Source organism: Heliangelus exortis, chromosome 21 (genome assembly GCF_036169615.1).
Source record: "Heliangelus exortis chromosome 21, bHelExo1.hap1, whole genome shotgun sequence".
Lineage (NCBI taxonomy): Eukaryota > Metazoa > Chordata > Aves > Apodiformes > Trochilidae > Heliangelus > Heliangelus exortis.
In genome coordinates this window covers 3237158-3262692 of record NC_092442.1, presented here as the reverse complement: position 1 = coordinate 3262692, position 25535 = coordinate 3237158, and the positions used below count along the sequence as shown (strand labels likewise).

The window sequence follows — 25535 nt, the reverse complement described above, 5'->3', positions numbered from 1 at the left end:
GCCCCTTCATCCCCTCAGGGCTGCGGCTTCTCCTCAACCCCGCCATCCCCTCAAGCCCCGCGGTTTCTCCTCAGCGCCCCGGATCCCCTCAGGGCCGCCCCTCAGCGCCATATTCCCCTCCCCGTCTCCCCGCCCGCCTCCTTCTCCGGCTTCGTCGCTCGCTCCCCGGTCTCCACCTTTGCTCCCCCGGGCTCTGTTTAGCGGCAGGTGGGGGAAGGTTTGAGTCCTCTCGGTGCGGGAAAAAAGAGCTGAAAGCCTGCGGGGTGCGGGGCACGGAGCGATGCAGCTGCTCGGCGGACATGTGGTGGTGCGGCCGTCTGAGGGCACAAGCGGCTGTGGGGTGGGAATCTCTTATGTCCCGTGGTTTTTATTATAAAACCCGAAATTACGGACTAAGGAAAGGAAGCACCAGTTCACGCGACGGGTACATTTTTAAGGCTTCCTAGGCGTTTTTTTGGGAGCAAGCCAAGTAATTTTTAAAGTAATTTTATTACTTAAAATAAAGCACAGCACTCCAGTACTTATAATTCACTTAGAATAAAGTACAGCGCTACTCCCCAACCATGCAAAACCATCGCCTTCCAGCCTCCCGCCTCATGCCAGCCGCAGAGGTGCGGGGAACCGCTGTGACGAGCCCTCCTCTGCCCTTCATCTTAGCAGCGGTGTCCCCGGGCTGCTGCGGGGACGCGCGGGACGCCGGCGATTAAACACAGCGGGGTGGCTAAAGCTCCTTCCAGCGCCACACGCCCGGGCTGTGCCACCACCGACGCTCAGCCCCGACCTCCGGAGGTTGCACCCGGGAGGCTACCCGGGACTTCACCCCCTTCCCGGTCGTGGCGGGGTCTGCGGGGCAGCGGCGGGCGCTGAGCGACGGTGACAGCGGCGCTGGGAGTTGGCGACAGGCAGTAGCGTAGCCACCCGCGGCGGGGCGTGGAGCTGGAGACAGGCAGCGCCAGGGGCAGCCCTGGCCAGAGCCCCGCCATATATAAGAGGCGCGGGGTCCTGCGGGCGCGGTGCTGTCACGCTCGCACGGGGAGGAGGCTGAGCTGGCGATGGCGGATTTTGATCCTTACGACGATCGGGCCTACAGCAGCTTCGGCGGCGGCCGGGGGTGAGCTGCGGTGTTTGCGGGTGGCTCCAGAGCCTGGGGAACGTTCAGGGCTTCTCCTAAAGCAGGGAAGGAAGGGAGGGAATGGTGTTCGGCGTCCCCCGTGGCCGGGAGAGGAGGGGGCGCGGCCGGACAGGGCCTACCCTGCCCCTGTGGAGATGGCGGGCGGGCGCGGCGGGAGGGCGGGTGAAGAGAGGGACGGACGGGGGGATGCTGTCTCTAGGAACGTTTTGGGCCTTGTCTTGCCCCGCTACCTTCCCTTCTTCCGGGGGACGGAGGTGAAGCCGGCGGGGCGCGTTTCCCTTTGGCCTCGGAGGAGCCGCTTTGTGAGGCTGTGGTGTCCCGGGAGGGGTAACAGGCGTCCCCTCCCCACGCGGGGTGCTTGCCGCAAGGTTTAGGGCCTGGTGGCTTTTGGGAGCGCCGGGAAGGGGCGGGAGGAAGAGGAGGAGGGAGGACGGTGTCGCTGTGTTCCCGCCGGCCCGCAGGGGAGTGGAGGGGGGGTGTGGAGGTTTAGAGAGGTGCTGGGTCAGAGCCAAGGCAGGCCGTGAGGAGCTCCTGCAGGGATCAGGCTGGGAGATGGGAGCGAGAGGCCCTTGTTGTGGGTTTGCACGGCGAGGCGCCCCCGAGAGCGGGCAGCATTGTGATGTCTGCAGAGGGGAGGAAATGGGAGGGCTTTGTGCTGCTCCGGTCGGGAGCCACCGTCCAGCGTTATCCGGGGCTCTGGGTGCTGATTCCCAATCTCTGATCCTTAGGAATAGGGCTTGTCTCATGACTGGTTCCTTACTGGAGAGTGCATATGAGGAGGAGCTACAAAAGCAATAACCAGGAATTACCAAGTTTGTCTTAAATCAGGTTAGGAAGTGATTGACTTTTTTTTAAAGGTTGGTGCTGCTTAAGTTTCTGTGTGCACTAAAATAAAAACAGTAGGTGTAACTGTGAAATAAACTGGTTTTGCAGGCAAATCTTATGAGTGTGCTGTTTCACAGTCTCATCTTCCAAGATAGGCTTTCTGATCAACAGTGTTCTTGACCTTTCCTGTTCCTGGAGGAATAAATCAGTGTCATTTCAGGCTGTTCAGGCAGCAGGGAGAAGCTCCTGCTAAGTTTGTAACAGGAGTAAGTTTTCTTGTCTGGGATACTCAGAGTTTTTTAAGGTCATTTGTATGCACAGATACCTTTTGTGTCTAAAGCAGAGCTGTCCCAGAGCAAAGAGCTGGTGGAGCCACTTCAGGTTCTGTTATTTCTTAAATTCTCTACCAAATAACCCTGAGAGCAGCCTTAAGTGGCACTTGACACTCCAAGTTAGATGTTACTCTAGTCAATGCAGGCATGTTTCTTGAAGTAATAAAACTGAAGTGAAAAAGTTCCTTTCATATTCAGATTTCTTGAGTAGTGTACTTGATTTGCTCTCAGGCAGGATGAGTATATTTATTTTGGTGAGCTGAAGGCATCCTGCTGGTTCGTGGGTGACACTGCAGATGAGAAAATGAACCTGCTCTGAGTGAGCTGCAGTTTCAAGCCTCAAATGCTGCTAAGTTAGAGTGCAACTTGTACTTCATCTCATTTAGCATTCCTATTAGTAAGTTATTAACAGGTAAATCATGATTTCAGGCCTGAACAGGTCTCTGCTTCCTAGGAAGCCCCATAATATGCAGTGTGATAAAACCATGACTGCTCTGGAAGGTTCTGACCAAAGAAGCCCATGGTAACTTAAAGTGACTGTAAATTAACCTAAAACGACTGCTCCCCACCCATGAGCACAGTGCAGACTCAGCTGAGATGCAGTGGTTTGTGTGCTGCTGCATTCAGCATAACCCTTACTCTGCAGGGAGTGAGCTGGGGATCTGTGGCAGGGAGAAAACAGTGCCCAACATGCTCTAACACAGGTGAGGGACCTGCCTCTTGCTCATAGCATCCAAATCCTGGTGAAACAACAACTGAGTAAGACTGGGACAGGGTGAGACAAGGGATTTTCCTCTGCCTGAGAGGTCTGGTAGTGCCCTGATGAAGAGCTGAAGCATAAGGCCCCTGTGCTCAGCCCTGGTGAGGCCGCACCTCGAGTACTGTGTCCAGTTCTGGGCCCCTCAGTTCAGGAAGGATATTGAGGTCCTGGAACAGGTCCAAAGGAGGGCAACCAGGCTGGTGAAGGGACTGGAGCACAGACCCTATGAGGAGAGGCTGAGAGAGCTGGGGGTGTTCAGCCTGAAGAAGAGGAGGCTCAGGGGAGACCTCATCGCTCTCTACAACTCCCTGAAAGGAGGTTGGAGCCAGGGGGGGGTTGGGCTCTTTTCCCAGGCGACTTTCAACAAGACAAGAGGACACAATCTTAAGTTGTGCCAGGGGAGATTTAGGCTAGATATCAGAAAGAATTTTTTTACAGAGAGGGTGATCAGGCAATGGAATGGACTGCCTGGTGAGGTGGTGGATTCTCCATCCCTAGAGACATTTAAAAAGAGCCTGGATGTGGCACTCAGTGCCATGGTCTAGCAACCACACCGGTGGGTCAAGGGTTGGACTTGATGATCTCTGAGGTCCCTTCCAACCCAGCTAATTCTATGATTCTATGATTCTATGAAGGCTGTGGTATGCAAAAGTCACTTTATTCCCAGAGAAGAGCATGCTGTGGACAAAAGGCTTCCCATAAGAGCTCTTTGGTAAGTTTTTTAGAGCCCAAACCTGGACATGAAAACCTGTGCTTCAGCATGCTGAGGCCTAACTGAAGCTGAACATCTGGGGAGCTGCTCAGAGTTGAAGGAAACAGTGTTTGTCAGTCCTGACTTGCCCACAGGCTGTTTGTTTAGCTGTGGCTTCAAGCTCTGGGCTTCTTCATGCTGGACACTGTCCTCAAGGGCTAAGATTCAGCTGCTTTAGTGCTCTCAGAAGTGAAAAGGAAGAGCAAGGCTCTATCCTGGCATTCTGCTTCTTTTCTCTTACCTATTTAGTGTTAATAAATGCCTCCTAATTTTTAGGCTTTTTCACAGAATCATAGAATGGGCTGGGTTGGAAGGGACCTCAGAGATCATCAAGTCCAACCCTTGCTCCACTACCACTGCAGTTACTAGATCATGGCACTGAGTGCCACATCCAGGCTCTTTTGTTGCAGACATCAGATTCTTGCTGTAGAGTTGGACTTGAATAAGTTGGATTTGTGTCTGGAGTTGTGGTCTTGGAGAGATCTCAGCAAAACTTGCATCCTGCTGAGCCTTGTGCTGCCTCTGGTGAAGCCCCAGTGCTGGAATCCAGTCAGGCTGTTGTCTCAGTGCTGTGCAAAATGATAAATACTGAGCTATTGTTTTGATCCTTAGTGACAGGCAATTAAACTCCAATACTGGCTTTCCAAACAGCCTTTGTTTTGAATTTTTGACAGGTCTTGTTTTCTGGGGAGAATAACTAAACTTTTTGAAAGGGTAGCTTCCAAATGAGAGCTTGTTTTGTCACCCTAGCATGGCACTGTGATGTCATTAACTTGGTTCACCCCAAACTAAGTCTAATTAGAGGGATATTTGCTTCTGCATTTGCTAGAGGCAAGCTTTCTTCTTCAGCATTCTGCTTTGGCTTGCTGAAAAAGAAATGAAATAGTTGTGTTAGATTCCCATGTTAAGATGACATAATTGTTACCTAATTGTGCCTGAGCAAAAGTTGCACTGAGTGGGAAATGCAGATAATTCATTTCACACTTTGCTGTGACATAGTTCACTTAGTTCAGTTATAGCTATGGTTACAGTTGACTTCAGTCCTAATCTGTTAGAAATGAGAGCATGTTCTTTTAATCTCATTGTTTGCCTACTGGAGACAGCCTTATTTTTTCTCTTTTGCTGGTTTAATGTTGAAAAAAAAATACAGGGAAGTGCAGAACAGTCTTTTTCTGTTGATACACTTGGGAATTTAATTTTGAACCTAGTTACTGACCATTCCCATTCTTCAAATGAAAGAATAACTGAATGAAAGATAAAAATTGGAAGAAAACCTAATATATAGTTACATATTTACTGTGATAGCACTGGATCAAAATCAAAAATACTTGATTTCTGACTAATTATCAGTAAGGAGTTGCACAATAGGACATGGATTTCCACACATGCACCCTGTGAGGTTCTGGTATGCTATGGCAGAACTGAGCTTTGTCTGTAGCACCAGAAAAATTCTTTTGGGGATTGCTAACTCGAGGGTGTGGTTTCAGAAGCAGCTCAAGTTGATCAGAGTGGAGGTTGCTGTTGAAAGCTGTGGCTGAGGCCCTCCCTTTTGTTTCCCTGGCAGTGCTGCCCTGAGTGCCCTCTGCAGCTCTCTGATCACCTTGTTGGGCTGCTGAGAACTCAGCAGAGTTCTTTGGGTCAGCTCACTGAAGGAGATGAGTGGCAGCTCAAGGGACGTGGTGAGCACCTCTAGAAGGAAATGCTCCTTTCAAACTCAGCTGAAGCAATGCTCATGTTCCTTCAGAATATGTAAAAATTAAAGATTAAAAATTAAAAATTAAAGATTAAAGGTTAAAAATTAAGATTTCTCTTGGTTGGTATAAATTAATTAATAATAATGGTATTAATACCTTGGTTGGTATTAGTTAATTTTAACTAAGGACAAAGGCATAGAACTGATTCAATATATTAATTAATTATTTAGACTGAGCTTTGGAGTTCCTCCTTAAAACTTAGTCCTGTGGCTAAGGTTAATTCTGCTGTGCATCCACAGCACCCAACTTAAAGCAGTTTTAATCCTCCAGTGTGTTTTTGACTGACTTGCTAATGAGACAAAGGCAGATGAGGATTATTGTCAAAAATGCTAAAATATCAACCTGGGTGGGCACTAATTAAAGATATGTGGGTTGAGATTCAAGTACACTCAGTATGGGGGTTGTTTTGGTGACAACTCTTGCATGGAGCTGCTGCCATAAGGGGTACAAATAATGCTTACCTAGAAAGAGTGAAGGATTCTCCTTCAAAAATTCTGCATTATTTGATTCATTAATAATAGTTATTTTGGAATGGAAAAAAAAAAAAAAAGGCAGGCAAGTACATTGCTTGCCCAGTGGGTTTTCTGGCTGCATGCAACTGACCAGAAAAGGAAATAATTTTTCTGACCTTCTGTATTTTAGCTGGGACTCTGCAGACATCTAATTAGTGTGTGTCACAGTAGCAAATCCTGGTTTGGTACACTTTGTGTTCTGTGAATATCCAGTGAGCCTCTGGAAAAGGGTCAGAGATGAGCAAAGCTCAGTGAAAGTTGAAGAGAACATGGACAGAGGGTGAGCATCTCAGGTAATGTCTCTGTAGAGGAGCTCAGAGTTGGCTTGAGAAGATGAGGCTGTACAGGAGATGAACACCCAGAAATGTGGCATCAATACAGAGAAAAATGGAGCTGGTGCAGTCTGGTTCCTCAGCCTTAACTGAGACTGAGGGGGAAAGGCAAGGAAAATCAGCCTAGTTTACCTCAGTGTCATTCATCAGACATCCAACTAGCACTGAATCAGTTTCTCTGCCTTAGAACATCTTGCAGGTTTTATGTTATGTGCTCAATTCAGAGCATTCCAGTGCAGATATCTGACAGTTGTGACAATAACTGCAGAGCCAGAAGGTGTTTTCCTTAAGCTAAATGCTGCTGAAATAAATTAGCTGATGTTGTTAGTATGCTGTTTACTTAAACTCATTGGATATAGCTTAATTTCAGGATAAGCTGACAAGTACAAGACAGAAAATCACCTTTATCCTGGCCCAAACCAGGACACCTGTACCATACAAGTATTTCTTTCCTGCTACAAAATATTTTTTTAAATCTAGTGTAGGATGTGATGTTCTTTTTTTTTTTTTTTTTTTTTTAGAAAAATGAGTAGGGGACAGTAGGGAGAGCCTTGCATTACTTTTCTTAATGGTTTGTGGGATGAGAAAGAAGTTAATTCATCACTTTCTTACTGAGATCACCTCTGAGGTATTTAAATATTTTCTGAGGTATTTCAATATTTAATCATTTGTTTTCCCACTGAAATAATGCATCAAGTCATGCTTTGAAAGGGGTTGGCTGATGTTGGAGGTGGCAGATTGAGGCAGAAGGGATAGAACAACCAAAAATGTCAAAAATACAGACAGCAGCTGAGCAGTGCTGAGCTGGGAGTCCCACTCCAGAGACACTGCTGCTTTTTCCCAACAGCTCTCGTGGTGGTGGTGGCCTTGGTTCCCGCAGACAGAAGGAGCTGCCAACAGAACCCCCTTTCACAGCCTATGTGGGGAACCTCCCCTTCAACACTGTCCAAGGAGACATAGATGCCATCTTCAAGGATCTCAGTGTAAGGAGTGTACGATTAGTCAGAGACAAGGAAACAGACAAATTTAAAGGTGAGTGTTGAGAGCTGCTTTAGTTGTAGGTGGTTAACCTGGTGGAGGAAAGGAGGTGCTCCTGAAGTGCCTTTAAATGGGGAATTTTGGACTCTAAAGCACAGTTAGCTTGGTGCATTTGTTGTTTGTGTTGATTTATGCAGGTGTTTCATTCCCTAACAAACAAACATCCATCTCATTTCAATGAGATTCACTGTATTCCATCATCTTAAGATACAGACTAACCTGAGTGACAAGAGACAATACTGGCCCTGCCATAAAAATACTTTCCCAAACCTTTCTTGTCTTGTGTAAATTGTAACAAAGCAAAATAATTGTGACAGTGTCTGACCCACTTATAATCCATGACCCTAAGTGTTGAGTACTTACACAATCTTCCCTTAGTTCAGAAGACTCCCACAGCTTCAGCTCTGTCATCTTGGAGTAGACAGGCAGAAAAAGCAAGCAGAGAAGCTGCTCAGGCAGTTGTTGCAGAGGGTGTAAATCTGATTTCCATTGGAACTGGCCAATGGAAAGGGAGTATATTTGTAAGCTACTTCTAGTGGGGTGGGGGAAGGTTTAACTTGGGTAAGAGGGTCTCAGAAAAGGAATAAATTCACTAAATGATGTGATGAGGGAAAATCAGACTGCTGGCCAAGCAGATATTTAAACTCCTCATTTAAAAATACCACTAACCAGCTGTCAATGTTCAGCTCAGTCATTGTCTAAAGGCCCAGCTCAGATCTAATCTGTGATGAGAACCCTGTAAAGAAGGGAACTGGTGAGGCTCTCAGCCTTTGCCTGCTGCACATAGTGAGCTCTGTGTCAGGAGCTGCCTCAGGGCTCTTGGGCACAGGTGAAGGCATTCATCCTTACTGGTGTTTGGTGGCTGAGCTGTGTACATCCTGCACGAACCATCTTGTAGCCCATCTGTGAAAGGCTGTTAGCAGAAATGCAGGAAGAGTGGCTGCTTACAGAGGCTTTTTGATATTGTGAGGTTTTGGATTTTGTTCTTGCAGGATTTTGTTACGTAGAGTTCGATGAGGTGGAGTCTCTCAAAGAAGCTCTTACATATGATGGTGCAGTAAGTACACTTGCAATTAATTTGTGGCATAAAGAACAAGTCTCAAAACTCCTTGGCAGCCCATCTGCTACATTCTGAAGTGATTCTCCTCTTTATTAACAGCTTTTGGGTGACAGATCACTCCGAGTGGACATAGCAGAAGGCAGAAAACAGGATAAAGGTGGCTTTGGCTTCAGAAAAGGTGGCGGGCCTGAAGACAGAGGTGACTTCCAGTTTTCTAAATAGCTTCTTGTATATAATTTGTGGTACTAACTAATGCTGAGGCATGCAAGTAAATATGGTACAGGAAGGAGAAATCTTGTATGCATACACACATTTCTAATCTAGCTGCTGCTGCTCCTGGAGTGTCTGGAATAGATGTGCTTTGTGTCCAAAAGCTGAATATGTTGTCACTCCTAGCCCAGGAAGTGAGACCAATACCCTGGTAATGTACAGTGTCTGCAGAGGACAATCATAACCCCTTCAGTCTGATCTGCTACTATTGTTTTATGCTGTAAGAAAAGTGAGTAAGCTAAGTAAGCACAACTATGCAGATACTTATTTTGGACTATTTCCTGTTCCAGTGTGAAAACAGGCTCTGCTGTAGTTGATTAAATGAGTCTCAACACTTCTCAATCAAATGTGTATTAGAGAAACTTTCTGACTGCTTATTCTTTTTTTAACTTAAACTGAACTTTGGTTCCTGCTCAATGGAACTTGGTCATACTGAAACAAAAGGATTTTCCATCAGCATGACTTTGGATGTTGAAGGACTGCAACTTGGGTTTGATACCCCCTTGATCAGTCTTTCCCACAGCTTCAGACCTGAACACAATTGTGGCTTTTTTCCTAGGAATGGGAGGAGGTTCCCGAGAATCCAGAGGAGGTGGATGGGATTCCAGAGATGACTTCAATTCTGGTATCAGTATTAACACTTCTACAGATAGGCAGCCTAGAAGGCACAGAACTGTTCTCATTTTCATGTCAGCTGCATTTGTCCCCAGTACTGTTTTGATTGAATCTACTGTATATGCCAACTTTGGACATCCTACAGCTGCAGTGGGATTCTTTAGGGGAAATCTTCCATTACCTTCCAACAGGGGGAAGAGTCTTGATTGTAAATTTTGAGACCATCCTAAACAACAGAATGCTTGGTCAAATACAGCCTGTGGTGTCCAGGTTCTGAGCATGAGACCAAGTACATTTCTGAATAGTAGCAGAAACAGACCATGTGGAAAAGCTGATCCTGTGTTCTTTCAGAACAGAGACTTTAACCTTCTTCAAGAAATGACATTATTGTATGTGTATTCCTGAAGCAACTGACTTCTCCAAAAATGTGTCAGTGTTTCAAAGCACTTTTCAATGCAAAATATTCCTCAGCTTTTACACCTGTTACAGTAATGCAAGCTGCAGCACCTGGCTGAGCTTGCTGAGTAGAATGCAATGATTGAGCCACCTGGTTTTGCTTTTGATTCCCAGTCAGTTTCTAGTTATTAAAATCCAAGGTGACATTAACACAATTCCTTTTGTCCTCTGACATGTGGGTTTGGTCCATTTTCTGATGGGGAGATGTTGACAAGTGCAACTTTGCAGTGTCTGCTCTCTGCGTGAGTGGAATGGACAAAACAGGAGTGGTGACCAAGTGTGCCCTTGGCACTAGCCTGGAGCTGAAGTGTGGTGCTGGAGAGAGGAGGCTTCTTGCTACAGTGCTGTGCTTAACTTGCCTTCATAGCTCAGCCTTCTGCTGTCACAGCTTTAATACCTCTTCTGGCAATTCTTCAAATGCAGATGGATTTCAGCTTGGGGATGCTGGATGAGTGATTTGTCAGCCAAAATTTTAGTGTTTTTACTAAGTCTTGATTGCTACAGAAGCTTTTCTTCTCAGGTTGTGCAGCCTTGCTCTGGATCAGGTCATTAAAGGTGGTGGTTTGGCACTGAAGTAAGGGACAGTTCTGCAACTCTGCCAAAGTGTAAAGGAAAAAAATCTCAGATGGGAGCAAAACAACTTCCAGGCAGCCTCTGAAAAGCTGAGTACATTCCCCTTTGGTGTGCTGGTAGCCTGAAGCATCCTTCTCCCACTGAATTCAGATCTGGGGGCTTGGAGAGAGACTTGAGGATTATCATGGGTACAGGCTGGAACTCTGGCCAGTGACAGACAATTCTTGATTGCTTTTCTTCAGTTTATGGATCTAAAAATAGTCAGTTTCATATTTAAAGTCGGAATTGTGATTTTTTTAATTTTTTTTTTAGCTCTTTAGTGAAAGCTCGGTCACTTTACAGTACAGCTAAAAAACCTTGGGGTTTTGCTCTGTTTTTCAAAGGCTGTTTTATAAAGGGTGTATAGTTCCCTATTTTCCCATTTCCTCTGCTCCTGCAGAGATCATGCCAGGGCTGTAGGCAGTGTCATCATCTGGCTACAGAAATACCCTGAATACTTCTGGTTTTAGCTCTGAATTCAGCCAGTAATGTTAACAAGCTGACATTGCAGCTGAAGCTCATATTTTAAGCTCACTTGATGACCCAGTCTCCACCACTCCAATAAATCTCCAGGTGGATAAAAGAGTGGCACAATGTTCTTGGTGTCTGCTGGGATCTGCATGACTCTTCCAGAACATCTCGGAGAGATCCGGGAAACAACCCGGGAAACACCTCTGCCTGACAGCAGTGACTTGGAAGGTTTTCCAGTCATCCAGCTAAAACGCTCTAGCTTAAAAAAAAAAAAAACAAAAGTTTTCCAAATGTGCTCTATAAATTCCCTGTCTTCCATCTTCAGGATTCAAAGATGATGACTTCTTGGGAGGCCGGGGTAGAGGAACCCGTCCTGGAGACCGGAGGCCACCGGGTGCCTCCATGGGAAGCGGTGGCACCGGTCGCTTCAGAGATGGACCTCCCCTTCGTGGCTCTTCCATGGATTTCAGGGAGCCAACAGAAGGTAAACTCTTCACCTCTTCTGTAATTCAACCTTCCTGGAAGAGACCCGTGCTTTTGTCAGGTTAAAGCTGAGAACATCAGACCTGAGAACACCACTCTTTTTCTTGCAGAGGAAAGAGCACAGCGGCCCCGACTTCAGCTCAAACCTCGAACAGTTGCCACCCCCCTCAATCAAGTAGCCAACCCAAACTCTGCTATCTTTGGTGGAGCCAAGCCCCGGGAGGAAGTAGTAAAAGAGCACGACTGAAGCTGGGGTTGAGAGGGAATGGGGAGGCGGGAGAAAAAGTGAGACAGTTCTGCTGGAATGTCAACCCTGCAGTTTACCATTCCTGCCATCTGGCATTTGTCCTCTTTGAAACTGAAATACAGAGCTTGTGAATGCATGTCAGCTGTTAACAAGTGGTTTTTAGTACGTTCTTGGCTTTGCTGTATCTAGTGCCTGCTTTGTGCTGAGTTTCCCTCTTCTGTTTCCTTCCAAGAAGCACAGTTGCCAGTAGATAAGGCAGTGTAGCTGCTTCCACGAGTGTGGAGGTCTCTGGACAAAGGTGCTGCTTCAACTTCTTCCTTTCTGGGTTTGTTTTACTTTAGAAGCACAGGTTAGACTTGGTTATTGCCCTGTATTGTTTCCTTTCTTTTCTGGGTTTGTTTTACTTTAGAAGCACAGGTTAGACTTAGTTACTGCCCTGTATTATTTCCTTTTACTTCCTCAGTGCTCCTCTTCTGACCTGCATGTCTTGTTCTGTATTGCTGTGGCTCTGAAGAGGAAAACTGGAGAGTCCAGATGAGCTGAACAGAAAAATTTACAGCTCTAACCCAGTAGTGACATAACCATTTGTGACAATTGGTGACAGAGTCACTGTGCACAGCAGAGCCCCCTGTGAAACTAAGGGGATCTCTGCCCTTTCACACAGGTTACCAGGAGGTAGCAGTTGAATAGGTGCAAATAAAACTGGCTGACAAGAAGCCTGATGAATTGGTGGTGGAATCACTCTGGAGAGAGCATCTGCCAGCAGGCCCTTGCTGGTGGCTGTCTCTTGATTTCAGAATGGTGTGACACTACACCCTGAGCTCAAGGTTAGTGCTGTAAAAATGTGCCTGTTGGAGCACAGCTGCTCACTGGCTCTTTCTGCTTACATTTCTTTTTTTTTTTTTTTTTTTTGGGGGGGTTTTACATGTTTGGTAAATTTTTAAACAAAGTTTCTACAAATAAAATTGACTTTTTTTATTTTTGTTTAAGGAGTGGATACTTTGCCATGCAACCCCTGTTGCCATTTAACCCCTCTGTTTCTTTGCCCAGCGATGTCCAGTTTGAAGACCTCTGCTTTCAGAACACCTTGAAAATTGGCAGGGTAGAAATCATTCTGCTAGAGTTTCTCTTCATGTAGAACTTTGGGTTAAAAAAAAAAAAAAAAACAAAAAAAAAAAGCATCTCTTAACTGCTGCATTTCTCCTTGCTTGAAATGTTTCTTGCCAGTGTTGTGTGGGAGGAGGGGGAGAGAGAGGGAAGGAAGGGGAGGCTGGAGCAGAAGCAGAGAGATCATTAATGTTTAAAACCAAAACCTGGCTCTACAACACTGAAGTGTGGATGGTACATCCAGTGCATGAGGAGATCTTGGGCCCCTAATGCTCGTGCTGACAGCTTTCAGGTCAGCCAGCCAGCACACCAGAGGACTTGCAAGAGGAGCTGGAGGCATGGCTGCTTCACTGCCAGCATCACTGCTAGTAGAGATTTTTCTTCCCTAAAATTACCTTTGCAATGTCAGAGTCCCAGCAATTCACAGAACTACTCTTTTCCTTCTTTCTGCCTGTCTCTTAATCTGCTTCTGAGATAAGAACCATTTGTCTAACACTAATACTTAATTTAAGACAGACATGCATTTGTGTGGTTGTATTCCAAACCAATAATTGACCTATTTACATCTTCAATGTGGAAAAGATTTTAAGAACAAATTCCCGTATAAAAAAAACCTCACCTTTAGTCAAGAAAGTTGACTTTTAAATGTAAAAACAAAACAAAAAAACCCCACAAAAAATACCAAAAAGAAAAAAAAAAAAAAAAAAAAAAGAGAAATTCCAAACACTTAACACATTCTGCTTCATAACAAAATAAATTTATGGATATGGTATTTTGTGAATGTTCTTTTAAATAAAAGAAAACGTTAAGTAATATTTAACATTGGTCTTTATTTGAGTCTGCTATAGCATGGGTTCTCCCCCCCCCCTCCTCAGTTTTCAGACACTTAATTTTGAAATTGCTTCCTTAAATTTGAGGGGGAAGCAGTACAAGACTTATCTGCTTCAAACAAAGGGGGGGAGGAAAAGGTAAAGGGGAGGAACCTCATCTGAGGAAGTGCTGGAACATGCAGGGCCCAGAGAAATTCCATGTGTTTGGTTGGTGAGGCTGCCAGGAGGGGCTCTGCTGCCCTCCAGCTGGAATCCCCTGTCCATGCAGGGGGGGAAGGGGGGTTCTTCCCCTCCAGGCAGTGATCAGTTTCCTGTCCTTGTGGGAAGACCCCATAGCTCTGCTTCCTGCTCTCTTCCCTGGTTTCTCCCAACTTGTTCAGCAGGGCTGTTTCCAACCAGCTGTAACTTCACCAGGCTTTTGCATCCTTGAAGCAGGTGCCTACTGCATTTTATTACTGCATTTTATTACTGATTTTACTGAGGAAATGAGCTGGTTTTCCAGCTTCCCAGAACCCAAAAGGATGGAATGTTTTCCTGTCTTCCAGCTACTCCACTCTCTCCAGACCTGCTCCTGGGACAGCTGGAGGAGAGGATCCAAGCCCTGCTCTGCAGCTGGTCCCTGGAGCAGCCTGGCTGTGCCAGCACCCAAGTGTCCTGTGCCAGCACCCAGGTGTCCTGTGCCAGCACCCAGGTGTCCTGTGCCAGCAGCCCAGGTGTCCTGTGCCAGCACCAAGGTGTCCTGTGCCAGCACCCAGGTGTCCTGTGCCACCACCCCAGTGTCCTGTGCCAGCACCAAGGTGTCCTGTGCCAGCACCCCGGTGTCCTGTGCCAGCACCCCGGTGTCCTGTGCCACCACCCCAGTGTCCTGTGCCAGCACCCAGGTGTCCTGTGCCAGCACCCAGTGTCCTGTGCCAGCACCAAGGTGTCCTGTGCCAGCACCCAGTGTCCTGTGCCAGCACCCCAGTGTCCTGTGCCACCACCCCAGTGTCCTGCCTGCATGGCACCCAGTTTGAGGTGTCAGGGGGGGCTGAGGATCCTTCAGTGCTGCCACAAGGCTTGCTCAGAGCTGTTCTTCCAGAGGCTGGAAGCAGGAATTCCATTGCTGCCTGGAAGGCAATAACACTTCCCTGTGAGAGAGGCAAAGAGAGAGGGAAAGTGGCTCATTTTGGTCCTAAAAATACTTTATATCCAAATATTTACTTGGCCAAGTGTTGCCCACCGCTGAGTGCAGTGTAAACCCTAGTATAATTTAAATTTTTTTTTTTTTTTTTAGTAGTTCTTTGTATCAAACATTGATGCATTGATGGTGCCTCTGATGTTCTGCATTCTGCTGCCTGGATGGCTCAGGCTCATCCAGGATCCTCCAACCCTTTTTCCCCTCCAAAGATCCAACTGATGAACAGGAGCACATCAAACCAGCTTGTGTCAACAGGTGATAAAACTATTTAATACATGAAAGGGGCATTTCAGTTTTCTATCAGGAAGCAAGATGATTTTTTTCCCCCTCTGGCCAGCAGCAAGCAGTTCAGGCTTCATTTTACCTGCAGCCTAAAGCTAACCCTGGCATGGCAAAACCCAGCCTGAGGTTCCCAGCAGTGGCAATAAATGAATAATTCACTCTCTGGCTGTTCCTACTCTCACCAAGCTGCTTCCAGTAGCTGTGCAGAACTTCCTCCAAGCAATGCAGGGATAAATGTGCTGCAAAACTCCACTAAACCACTAAAAAATAAACCCCCCCGAGCTCCCAAGCCCAGGGGAGAAAAATCCCTAAGAAAAAAACCCTCTGAGAGGAGCAGCCCAGTGCTGGCATCGAGGTGCTGCCAGCTCACTGAACCTGCAGGTCCAGAACAGCATCTCCAGGGGGCTCTTCTTGCTCATGGTGATGAATATTGTTCTGGTGGCTGAAGAAAGAGCTGGAGGAGTGAGCCCATATTTCAGCTGTGAGCTGGAGGTGGAAATTAAATTCCTCTCCTCAAGGGTGGCTTCCTTGCTTTTCAGAAGGAGCAACAAGGTGTTGGTGCCTCTTCTGAGATGCACTGACACTCCTGAGACATCTCAAATGCTGATTTCTGGAGTTCTGGGTGGTTGTGATGGAGTGATTGTGACCAGGACTCTCCCTCCCAGAGCAGCTTTGGGTGATACTGATATTTTCAACTTGTCTAACAAATTCTGTCACAGTTTCAATCCTGAATGTAGCACAGTAGGAGCCTTTGCTACCTGTAGTACTAGACTCAGCTTCAGAAAAGTTAATAACATCTTGAGCATTTTAGAGCAAATCCTGTGGCATTGCCACCCCTCTTTTTTGCAGGAAAGATTTAATAACCCCCCCAGCAAGCTTTGAAAGCCACGTGCAGCCCCTTCAGCAGAGCACTCCTTGCCCAGCAGATCCTGCTGCAGAGCTCTTTGGAGTGGCTTTTTTCCAGGAATCCCCACAGGTCCCCTGGAGTGTCCTTTGGACAAGTGGCACCTTTGCTCCAAGCAGTGCAGTTTGAAGCCAGGCATTGATCCCTGGGTTTTCTCCACCCACCTTGTTCCTCCTCAGCCCATGGAAGTGTCTCCTGGTTGCTCACCTTGCTCTGCAGCAGGACCACGAGCAGCAAGCTGGTGCCTGTGAGCACCTTTATATTGGGCTGGAGTTTATGTTCTGTGTGCTGAGGAGTTCTGTGTTTCACTCCCAGGTGAGAGCAAAGGCTCTGAAGGAACCTGGTCCTTGTACATCCTGGGGTCTTCTAACACAGGATCAGTTCCCTTGGTGCTTCTTGGGATGCAATTTTCTAGGTGATGCTTGGCTTCAGTTTATAGAAAGGGGAGTTTCTGTGGCTGAAGAATTTGATTTCCAGTTGAGACTGAATTTTTCCCAATCTGGTAGCTGAATCTCTCCTCTCAAATGCCACTTACCCAGGAGTGAAGTGGATTTGAAGTGGCAGAGAGCCACTTTTTACTGGGTGCATACACCTTGCCCATATAGTCTGCAATTTATCCTGTTGTTGGGGATCCCACTCACTCTATCAGCATGAAACCAAACCAGTCAGCAGCATTTCTGCAGCCATCTCCTTTGACTTTGCTTTCAGAAAGGATCCAGCCCTCCAGTGCCAGCCACTTGGCTCCAGCCTGATGCACACGCTGGTGACAAACCCTTGGTGACATTGCCTGTCCTGGGCTATCCAGGCAAACACAGCAGCAAAGCTGGGGGGCTGCAGCTCACCCCCACCTTGCACACTCAGGAGCTTTGCTGGGTCCTGTCTGTTTCTCCTCACTTGGTCCCAAAACTTGGATGGGCACAAGACCCAGGAGGTGTGACCGGTTCTGCACCTGGTGTCACCAAGTGTGGGTGCTGTTTTTATTAAGTCTAAGATGCTGCTTTTCTGTAGGTGTTTGGGTGATTAAAGCTTTTTATGGTTTCTTTTTTTTTTGTTTTTTTTTCCATAGCTGCAATGACACCATTAACATTGCCTGGCTCCATGCTTTTAACAGCACCTTCCCTCATTTCTGTCCCCCTTGCATCCAAGGGCTTTGAGGACCTTCAGTGCTGTCACAGGAACCACCTGCTTGCCTGAAAGCTCACAAATTCTTCTCTAAAGCTCTAGTTAACCCCAGGGTTGACATTCTGGGTTTCTTATTGCTAGGAGGAACACTGCCACCACCTTTCCACTCATGTTCCCTGTGGTAGGGATTGGCTTCCTACTCTGAGATTGTTTTGTTTGTGTCACCGTGCTCCCAAGGTCTGCCTCTTCCTCTAAAATAAACCAAAAAAAAAATAAAAAAAATCACTAAGTACCTCTAGAAACCCCTGCAAACTCTGTACTGTAATGAATCTGTATCATTTGTATCACTGTATAAAAAGAAAACAATCAAATAAAAGCATTCAAACCTTTTTGGGGCTTGTGTGTCCAAATTTAAGAATTCTGGTGTCTATAAGGCTGAACCGAGCAGGATAAGGTGGGGAAAGACTTTGTGGCACCACAGGGGTGCAGGGGATCCATCTTTGCAAGCCTCACTTGGCCAAATCTTGGGGAAGCACCCATCACCCCTGGTTGTGTGCTGGTTTTCCACTGGGTGGTAGCAGCACAGCCCTGGGGTAGAGCTGGGTGAGGTGAGTTTGGGCTCATTGGGGTGAGATGAGGTTGGTTGAGCTGGGGGAGATGAGTTTGGGCTGATTGGGGTGAGATGAGGTTGGCTGAGCTTGGGTGAGGTGAGTTTCGGCTGATTTGGGTGAGGTGAGGTTGACTGAGCTTGGGTGAGGTGAGTTTGGGCTGATTGGGGTGAGATGAGGTTGGCTGAGCTGGGGTGAGGTGAGTTTGGGCTGATTGGGGTGAGGTGAGTTTGGGCTGATTGGGGTGAGATGAGGTTGGCTGAGCTTGGATGAGGTGAGTTTGGGCTGACTGGGGAGAGGTGAGGTTGGCTGAGCTGGGTGAGGTGAGTTTGGGCTGATTGGGGAGAGGTGAGGTTGGCTGAGCTGGGTGAGGTGAGTTTGGGCTGATTTGGGTGAGATGAGGTTGGCTGAGCTGGGTGAGGTGAGTTTGGGCTGATTTGGGTGAGGTGAGGTTGGCTGAGCTGGGGGAGATGAGTTTGGGCTGATTTGGGTGAGATGAGCTTTGCATGGGGTGTGCAGCTGGGGCAGGGCAGGAGGTGGCACTTCCCCTCCAGCTGGGGAAATGCTCACCCAGCTACAACCAAGAGGAAAACCAGATTTTTAATTTTTTTTCTTTTCAAAAATGTGCCTGCACGATGTGAGCAATAAATATCCTCCAGGACTGGCCTTTCATTGAAAAAGAGAAATAATTAGTGGGTGGGGTGAGACATGCTTGCTCTGGTCCCAAAACAAGAAGGGTTTTGGTCTCCTGTAGAGTAAGCAGCACTTGATTCACAAAACTTATGAGCTCTGGGAGAAATCCTGGTGGAGCTTGGAAACCTTTCCTGAGGCAGCACTGGGTGTGTTTCAGTGGGGAGCTCAGGTTTAGGTGCTGGACTCTTTGTTAGAGTGGGAATTTTTGAGAAGCATCAGTCACAGCCCCTGGTTCAAGCCAAACCAGGGGGTGCTGGAGCAGACCCCACTTTTATCTGAAAGGGAATCAGCCAGGCCCCAGGGCATTCAGCCTCCCCACCCTAAAAAATAAGCTGGGGAGGGTGGGAGATGGAGTTTCGTGACTTTTGGGAGGCAAAAGACAATTTTTTACAGCCAGTTTGCTGGGTCTTAAAGTGAAAAAAAAAACCCAACAAAACCCAACCAAAAACTCGTTTGGTTTGCTGGTAATCCTGGCAGAAGGAGGAGATGCTGTGTGTTTGCTGGGGGCAAAGCAAACCCAGCTGATATGGGTAAGCTTGGAAAAGGATGTGGAAAGGTGGATTTGTAGGCTGGCATTTCATGTAGTTTATTGGGGCAGTTAAAAGCAAGATGCTCCTCTGTCTTTGACCTCTGATCAGAGCAGCAATGGGTCCTGGCAGCAGGTCTAGAGGAGACACAGGGGTTGGAGGAGGGAAGAGGGCAGAGCTGGGGTAGAGCCTGGTGTCCTGAGCTGGGTTTGGTGTCTGAGGGCTGGGCTGGGGAAGAGCAGGACTTGTGGACGTGTTGGGGTGCTTGGGGTGAGGATCTCATCCCACCCTCTGCAGCAAAACCCTCCCTCTGAGGCACTGAAAGGTGCTGGGATCTGTCCCCTTCTCTGTTTTATCTGGGTCCTGCTCTGTGTCTGCTCTCTCCTCAGCCAGGTTGGGCACCAGGGACATTGATGTCCCAACAGGATTGATGTCTTCCACCCCAGAGCTGTTGTGTCCCCCCTCCTGCCCCAGCAGGACTCCTGCCTGGGTGCTGCTCTGTCCTGGAGAGCCTGGGTGGCTCTGGTGGGGACCTGGGGACAATTAGGGGACTTAGAGGAGGTGCCTTTGCTGCAGCCTGTGCCAGCTGTGGTGACATCTGTCCCACAGCCCTGAGTCATCTCTGAAGCTGAGAGAGACCCAGCAGAGAACCCGTAAGCAAATCTGGGGGTGTCTTTACAGCAGTGGCTATAAATTCCCTAAGTAAATATATTGCTGATAGGAAAGGCAAAGTGTCATTGGCCCCAGGGTATTTACAGCAGCAGCTCTGCTAGAATTAACTTTTTGGGTAAAACCTCTGTTACCAGCTTCTGTTTAAATCACAGAAAGTGAGGGGTGGGAAGGGACCTTGAAAAATCATCAAGTCCACCCCCCCCCTGTTTTTAAATATGTAAAAAGCTGCTAGAAAGCCCTCAATGAACTCCTTCATAGTTAAGACCTAAACAGCAATTGTACACCAACTGGTTTAGGAGTCAGAAAAGCACTGAAGAAAAGAAACCCATGGCAGGGAGGTTGGAGCAGATGATCTCTGAGGTCCCTTCCCACCCAAGGCATTCTCTGATTTCGTGTTCTGTGGGGTCCTGGGGCAGGGCCCAGTCAGAAACCACTCAGGTGGTCTGGTCCAGATGATCTGTGCTGATTTCAGGACAGGTCCCTGCACCCCACACCTGGGTGTGATGTGGGCACAAGGCTTGAGGGGCTCCTGTTCCACCTCTGGTCAGGATGGAGAGGGGAAGTCTGGATCCTTTTGCACATGCAGTGATTAACTCTTACCAGGGCATTTTTTCCTCTGAGAGCAAAAATTCCCATCCCCAGGGCTGTGAACATTGGGCTGGCTTCTCATTTTTATGCTTGGAGTGTCATGACTGTAGGTGAGTGCTGGAATTTAAGTGTAACCAAGTTTCCCTTTACAAAAGAATTTCCGTGGCTGTGTGTGAGGGGTTTTATAGAGCCTCAGGGAACCATCATTCCATTTGCAGCTCCAAGGTCTGTGCCCAGCTCTCTGTTTCACTCCAGCAGCTGCATCTGGAGAGCTGCAGATGTTCCTGTTCCTTGTGCAGGAGCCACGTGTCCTGTGCTGGAAGGGGGCTCTGAGCCAGGGGATAAATTCCCAGTTGTTCACACACCTTCCCTCTTCCATTCAAGCATGAAAAAAAGAAAAAAAAACCCAACCAAAATACAACAATGAGGTGGAGGATTTTTTAAGAGGAGGATGAAATTGTGCCTGATGCCTGCCAGCTGCACAAGAAGCAGTTTCAGAGCCCTGGAGAGGAGCTGCAGGTTTGGCTGTTACCAATGGTGACCTTGAGCTGGTTGCTGCCATTGAGATTTGGTATCATCTTGTCTTGGTATCATCTTGTCTCTAAAAACTTGGAGAGGACTTGCTGCTTGCTCCATCTGCTCTGGGTTTTGCCAGCCAACCAACTTCCACTGTGGGGTGTTAAGTCTTGGAACAGTTTGGGTTGGAAGGACCTTAAAGCTCACCCAGTCCCACCCACACCTCCCACCAGCCCAGGATGCTCCAGCCACACTGCCAGGGATGGAGCAGCCACAGCTTCCCTGGGAAACCTGGGGCTCAGCACCCTCCCAGGGAAGAATTTCTTCCTAATGTCCAACCTAAATCCCCTCTCTCCCAGTATAAAGCCATCACCCCTCATCCCATCACCCCATGCCCTTGGAAAAAGCCCCTCCCCAGCTTTCCTGCAGCCCCTTCAGGTAGGGGGTGTTTATCACAGATGACTGAGGGGAAAAAACAATGAACTGAAGATGAGGAGGACGACAGCATCACCCTGAGCATGGTCAAGAGGCCTGAGCCCCCTCCCTAACCAGCAAAGAGCTGCTGAGAACACACCTCCTGCTTGCTGGAGTTTCCATGCGTGGATCACTGTGCTGTTCTCGTAGTCCTCAGCATCATCTGTGACTAAGAAGAGTGTGGACAGGATGACCAGTCAGGGGACTAAGAAGGGACCTTTGGGAACCCCCTTCCCACCCCCCTGTGCACGTGGCTGAGGTCTCACCACCCTCACGGGGAAGAATTCCTTCCTTATGTCCACCCTAAATCTCCTCTCTCCCAGTTTAAAGCCATCCCCCCTCATCCCAATCCTCCAGGCCCTTGTCCCAAATCCCTCCCCAGCTTTCCTGCAGCCCCTTCAGGCACTGGAAGATGCTCTGAGGTCTCCCTGGAGCCTTCTCTTCTCCTCCAGGCAGAACAACCCCAACTCTCTCAGCCTGGCTCCATGTTCCAGGTGCAGCCCCATCCCTTTGGTGCAAAACTCCAGCCCCATCCCAACCTCAAGAGCTGCTCAGGAAGGGACCTTTGTGATGTGAGTGGCTCCTGGCCATCCCAGCTTTTTCCTTTCCAAGCCAGAGAAGAACCAAGAGGCTCCTCCTGCCCTGGGGGGGGTTGTGTAAGCAGCACCCATGGGTCCCTCTGCAGAGGGGCTGACCGGCGGATGTTGGGGTTTGGTGATTCAGATGAGAACAGGAAACCAGAACCTGAGTTACCAGAAACCTCAGGGGAGGAACCACCTCCAGCCCCAGTGACTGTGAGGTGCAGGAGGAGGTGGGACAGATCGGGGAGAGCAGCTGAGGCCGCAGGGAAAGGGGGGGAGGGGAGGGGATGGAGATGCCCTGGGGGTGTGTGGGGTTGGTGTGAAAGTTTTGGGGCAAGTGGGGGGGTCCCAGTGGGCTTGGTGAGCTCAGAGATCTCCCCAGGCTGGATCACAGTGACCCTTTTAAGGAGGACTCGAGCTCATCCCTGCAAAACCCCTCTGGAAAGCAACGTGCTGGATGTTCCTGCTCCCTGCTGCTCGTGGCCATCCCCTGAGAAGCTCCAAGGGATGAAAATTCCCAAATTGTGACTCTTCTCAGCATCACTGACACCCCTCGGGGCCCAAGGTGAGAGTTTATCCCAGCCAGTCTGCTTTGCAGTTCAGTCCTTTCCATCTCCCCACCCTTTCTGCTGCTGGCAGCCTGGCTATTCTATAATTCCATTATCTGTAATTAATGTAATTGCATTATATCTGTGATATATAATGTACAGATATATACATTATACATATATCTGTAAATATATAATATATATATGTGTGTGTGTGTATATATATACTCTGCCTTGACAGCTACTAAAAGGTTCTGGAAGGTTCTCACTGGGCTGAGCTGCTCTCACCCCACACCTGGCTGGCAGCCCACCCTATTTTCCCCTCCCCAGCCACCATAGGTGACTTTAGCTGCAGTTTCTGGGGTTTCCATCACTTTCAGGGCATCCTGGCTTCATGTAAATGGAATGCATTTATTTTGCTGCATGGAAATGTTGGGAATTGTTAATCCTTACTGGAAAGGATCTTTGCATCCCTTTTCTCCTGGGCTCAAGGTGATGCAGGCACTTTAGCAAGGTGGGGGGGTTGTGGGTTCTTGGCTGCTTTTCCTTGCTAATGGCAGAGCTCAGTTACAGAATTCAGGCTCCCAATATTTGCTGTCCCTCAGGTGGGGTTCCCTGTCCTGGGCAGCCCTGGGGATGGATGCTGCCTGGCTTTGCCTGAAATTCAGGACAAATCCATGATATTCCTGTGAATTCCCTCCTCCTGCACGCCGTGATCAGGATTTGGTGCTGTATTTTCCACCTGAGGTTGCTTGGGGGGGTTTGTTTTTTTTTCTTTAATGATTATTTCTGAAGGATTCTTGCAAAGGGCTGATCTGGCTTCAAGCTGATTTAACAATTCCAGGTTTTCCCTCTTGTCCCATGTTCCACCAAAATGCATTTGCTGTTTCCCTGGTGTAAAATAAAGCAGGGGCTGCTTGGGCAGCTGTAGAAACCCAGGGTTTGTCTGTGCTGTGGTGGCTTTCCTAAGTAACACTGGCATCAAATCTGGTTGGAAATGGGATGTGCAGATGTCTGGGAAGGGTTTTTTCTTGGGATTCTGGATATTGAAGTGGTTCCAAGCACAGGAGCTTCCTGGGGCTGAGAATTTCTAAGTGGCTGGGACTTGCTGTGGCTCCAGACAAACAGAAAGTTGTGTTTCTTTTTTTAGAAATGGCAGAGACATTGAGTCAAGCTGAAGATCACAGCTGTTGAATGAGTCCTTGCTCTGGTTTTCAGATGGGGAGGTTTTAAATAAACCCTGAGCTTCATAATTCATAGAATCCTAGAATCATAGAATTGGCTGGGTTGGAAGGGACCTCAGAGCTCATCAAGTCCAACCCTTGATCCACTCCCCCCGTGGTTCCCAGCCCATGGCACTGAGTGCCACATCCAGGCTCTTTTGAAATATCTCCAGGGATGGAGAATCCACCCCTTCCCTGGGCAGCCCATTCCAATGCCTGATCACCCTCTCCATAAAGAAATTCTTTCTAATGTCCAACCTAAACCTCCCCTGGCACAACTTGAGACCTCTTGTGCCCTCTTGTCTTGCTGAGAGTTGCCTGGGAAAAGAGCCCAACCCCCCCCTGGCTCCAACCTCCTTTCAGGGAGTTGGAGAGAGTGATGAGGTCTCCCCTGAGCCTCCTCTTCTCCAGCCTCAACACCCCCAGCTCCCTCAGCCCTTCCTCACAGGACTTGTGCTGGATCCCTTCCCAGCCTCCTTGCTCTTCTCTGGACCTGCTCCAGCACCTCAATCTCCTTCCTGAGCTGAGGGGCCCAGAACTGGACCCAGGACTCAAGCTGTGGCCTCCCCAGGGCTGAGCACAGGGGCAGAATCCCTTCCCTGGACCTGCTGGCCACGCTGTTCCTGAGCCAGCCCAGGATGCCATTGGCCTTCTTGGCCACCTGGGCACACTGCTGGCTCCTCTTCAGCTTCCTGGCAATCCAGACTCCCAGGTCCCTTTCTGCCACTCTCTGCCCAGCCTGGAGCTCCCCATGGGGTTGTTGTGTTGAACCTCATCCCGTTGGGATCAGCCCAACTCTCCAGTCTGTCCAGGTCCCTCTGCAGAGCCCTCCTGCCTTCCAGCTGATCCACACTCCCCCCCAGCTTGGGGTCATCTGCAGATTTGCTGATGATGGATTCAATCCCCTCATCTAAATCCTCATTAAAGATATTAAACAGAACCAGGCAGTGACTCATCCCAGCAGCCCCAACCAGCCTGAAGTGATTGCAAACCACAAAGCTCTCTGGAGAGGAGACTGTTTTCATCTTTTTCTGGGTGGGAAATTTTAAAATTTTTTTTTTTTTACTAATAGGTTAATGTCATGCCCTGGGGCAGTCATTTTGGTCTTCATCTTGTGATAAGGAGTGGGCTTGACATCTGCAGCAGGCTAAAAGGACATGGTCACAAATGACCCTGCAGCCATTTTCTTGGATGCTACATCCATGCATCCCTCACTCTTTAATTTTTTTAGGAAAAAAAAAAAAAAAAAGAAAATTAAGTAGGTAATAAATACTCTTTTTTTTTTTTTTTTTTTCCTGCTGCTGTTGCAAAGCTCTTCCAGACTTTCCATCCACTAGGAATTTTCTTTCTAGCCTGTGTATATCTACCTTCTCCTCATTTTATGAGCCAGCCTGGTCTTATTTAAATTTAAACAGCTTTTCTCACTCTGGTGTTTCTCTCAGACAAACTGCCAGTGAGTGTCTCTGGACTCTCATGCTTTAATAGACTTAAAAGCAAGTAGAATTCCCTGACAAAACAACCTCTCCTTCCCTTGGATGTTCACAAGGAACCCTCTAACTGGGTCTGATCCTTAATTTAGGACTAGAAACCTTCCACACCAGCAGCCAGTCTCTACAGACTGGTTGATATTTTGCAATTTTGTTAATTCTTTTTTTTTTAAAAAAATTGTTAAAAAAATAAAATCAATGTTTCACTGCTAAGCAGGAGATCAGGATGGGAAGATGGGGATTGGGACATTGGAATGGGAGATCAGGATGGGAAGATGGGGATGGGGACATGGGAATGGGAGATCAGGATGGGAAGATAGGGATGGGGACACGGGAATGGGGAGATCAGGATGGGAAGATTTTTTGCAATTTTGTTAATTCTTATTTTAAAAAAATGTTAAAAAAATAAAATCAATGTTTCACTGCTAAGCAGATCAGGATGGGAAGATGGAGATGGGGACATTGGAAAGGGGAGATCAGGATGGGAAGATAGGGATGGGGACACTGGGATGGGAGATCAGGATGGGAAGATGGGGATGGGGACAT

General features: G+C 47.9%; 1 protein-coding gene across 2 annotated transcripts; it reads left to right on the top strand.

The window, feature by feature from the left end:
• Nucleotides 1–958: 958 nt before the first annotated feature.
• EIF4H (eukaryotic translation initiation factor 4H) lies at nucleotides 959–13577 on the top strand. Of its 2 annotated transcripts, XM_071765577.1 has the most exons (7): nucleotides 959–1111; nucleotides 7246–7430; nucleotides 8429–8493; nucleotides 8596–8695; nucleotides 9326–9391; nucleotides 11246–11404; nucleotides 11514–13577. In XM_071765577.1, exons 1-7 carry the CDS (start codon nucleotides 1053–1055, stop codon nucleotides 11648–11650), a joined length of 771 nt encoding a protein of 256 aa, XP_071621678.1. In that variant the 5' UTR covers nucleotides 959–1052; the 3' UTR covers nucleotides 11651–13577. The 2 variants fall into 2 exon arrangements, with proteins under 2 accessions (XP_071621678.1, XP_071621679.1); XM_071765578.1 differs by lacking the exon at nucleotides 9326–9391.
• Nucleotides 13578–25535: the final 11958 nt, after the last annotated feature.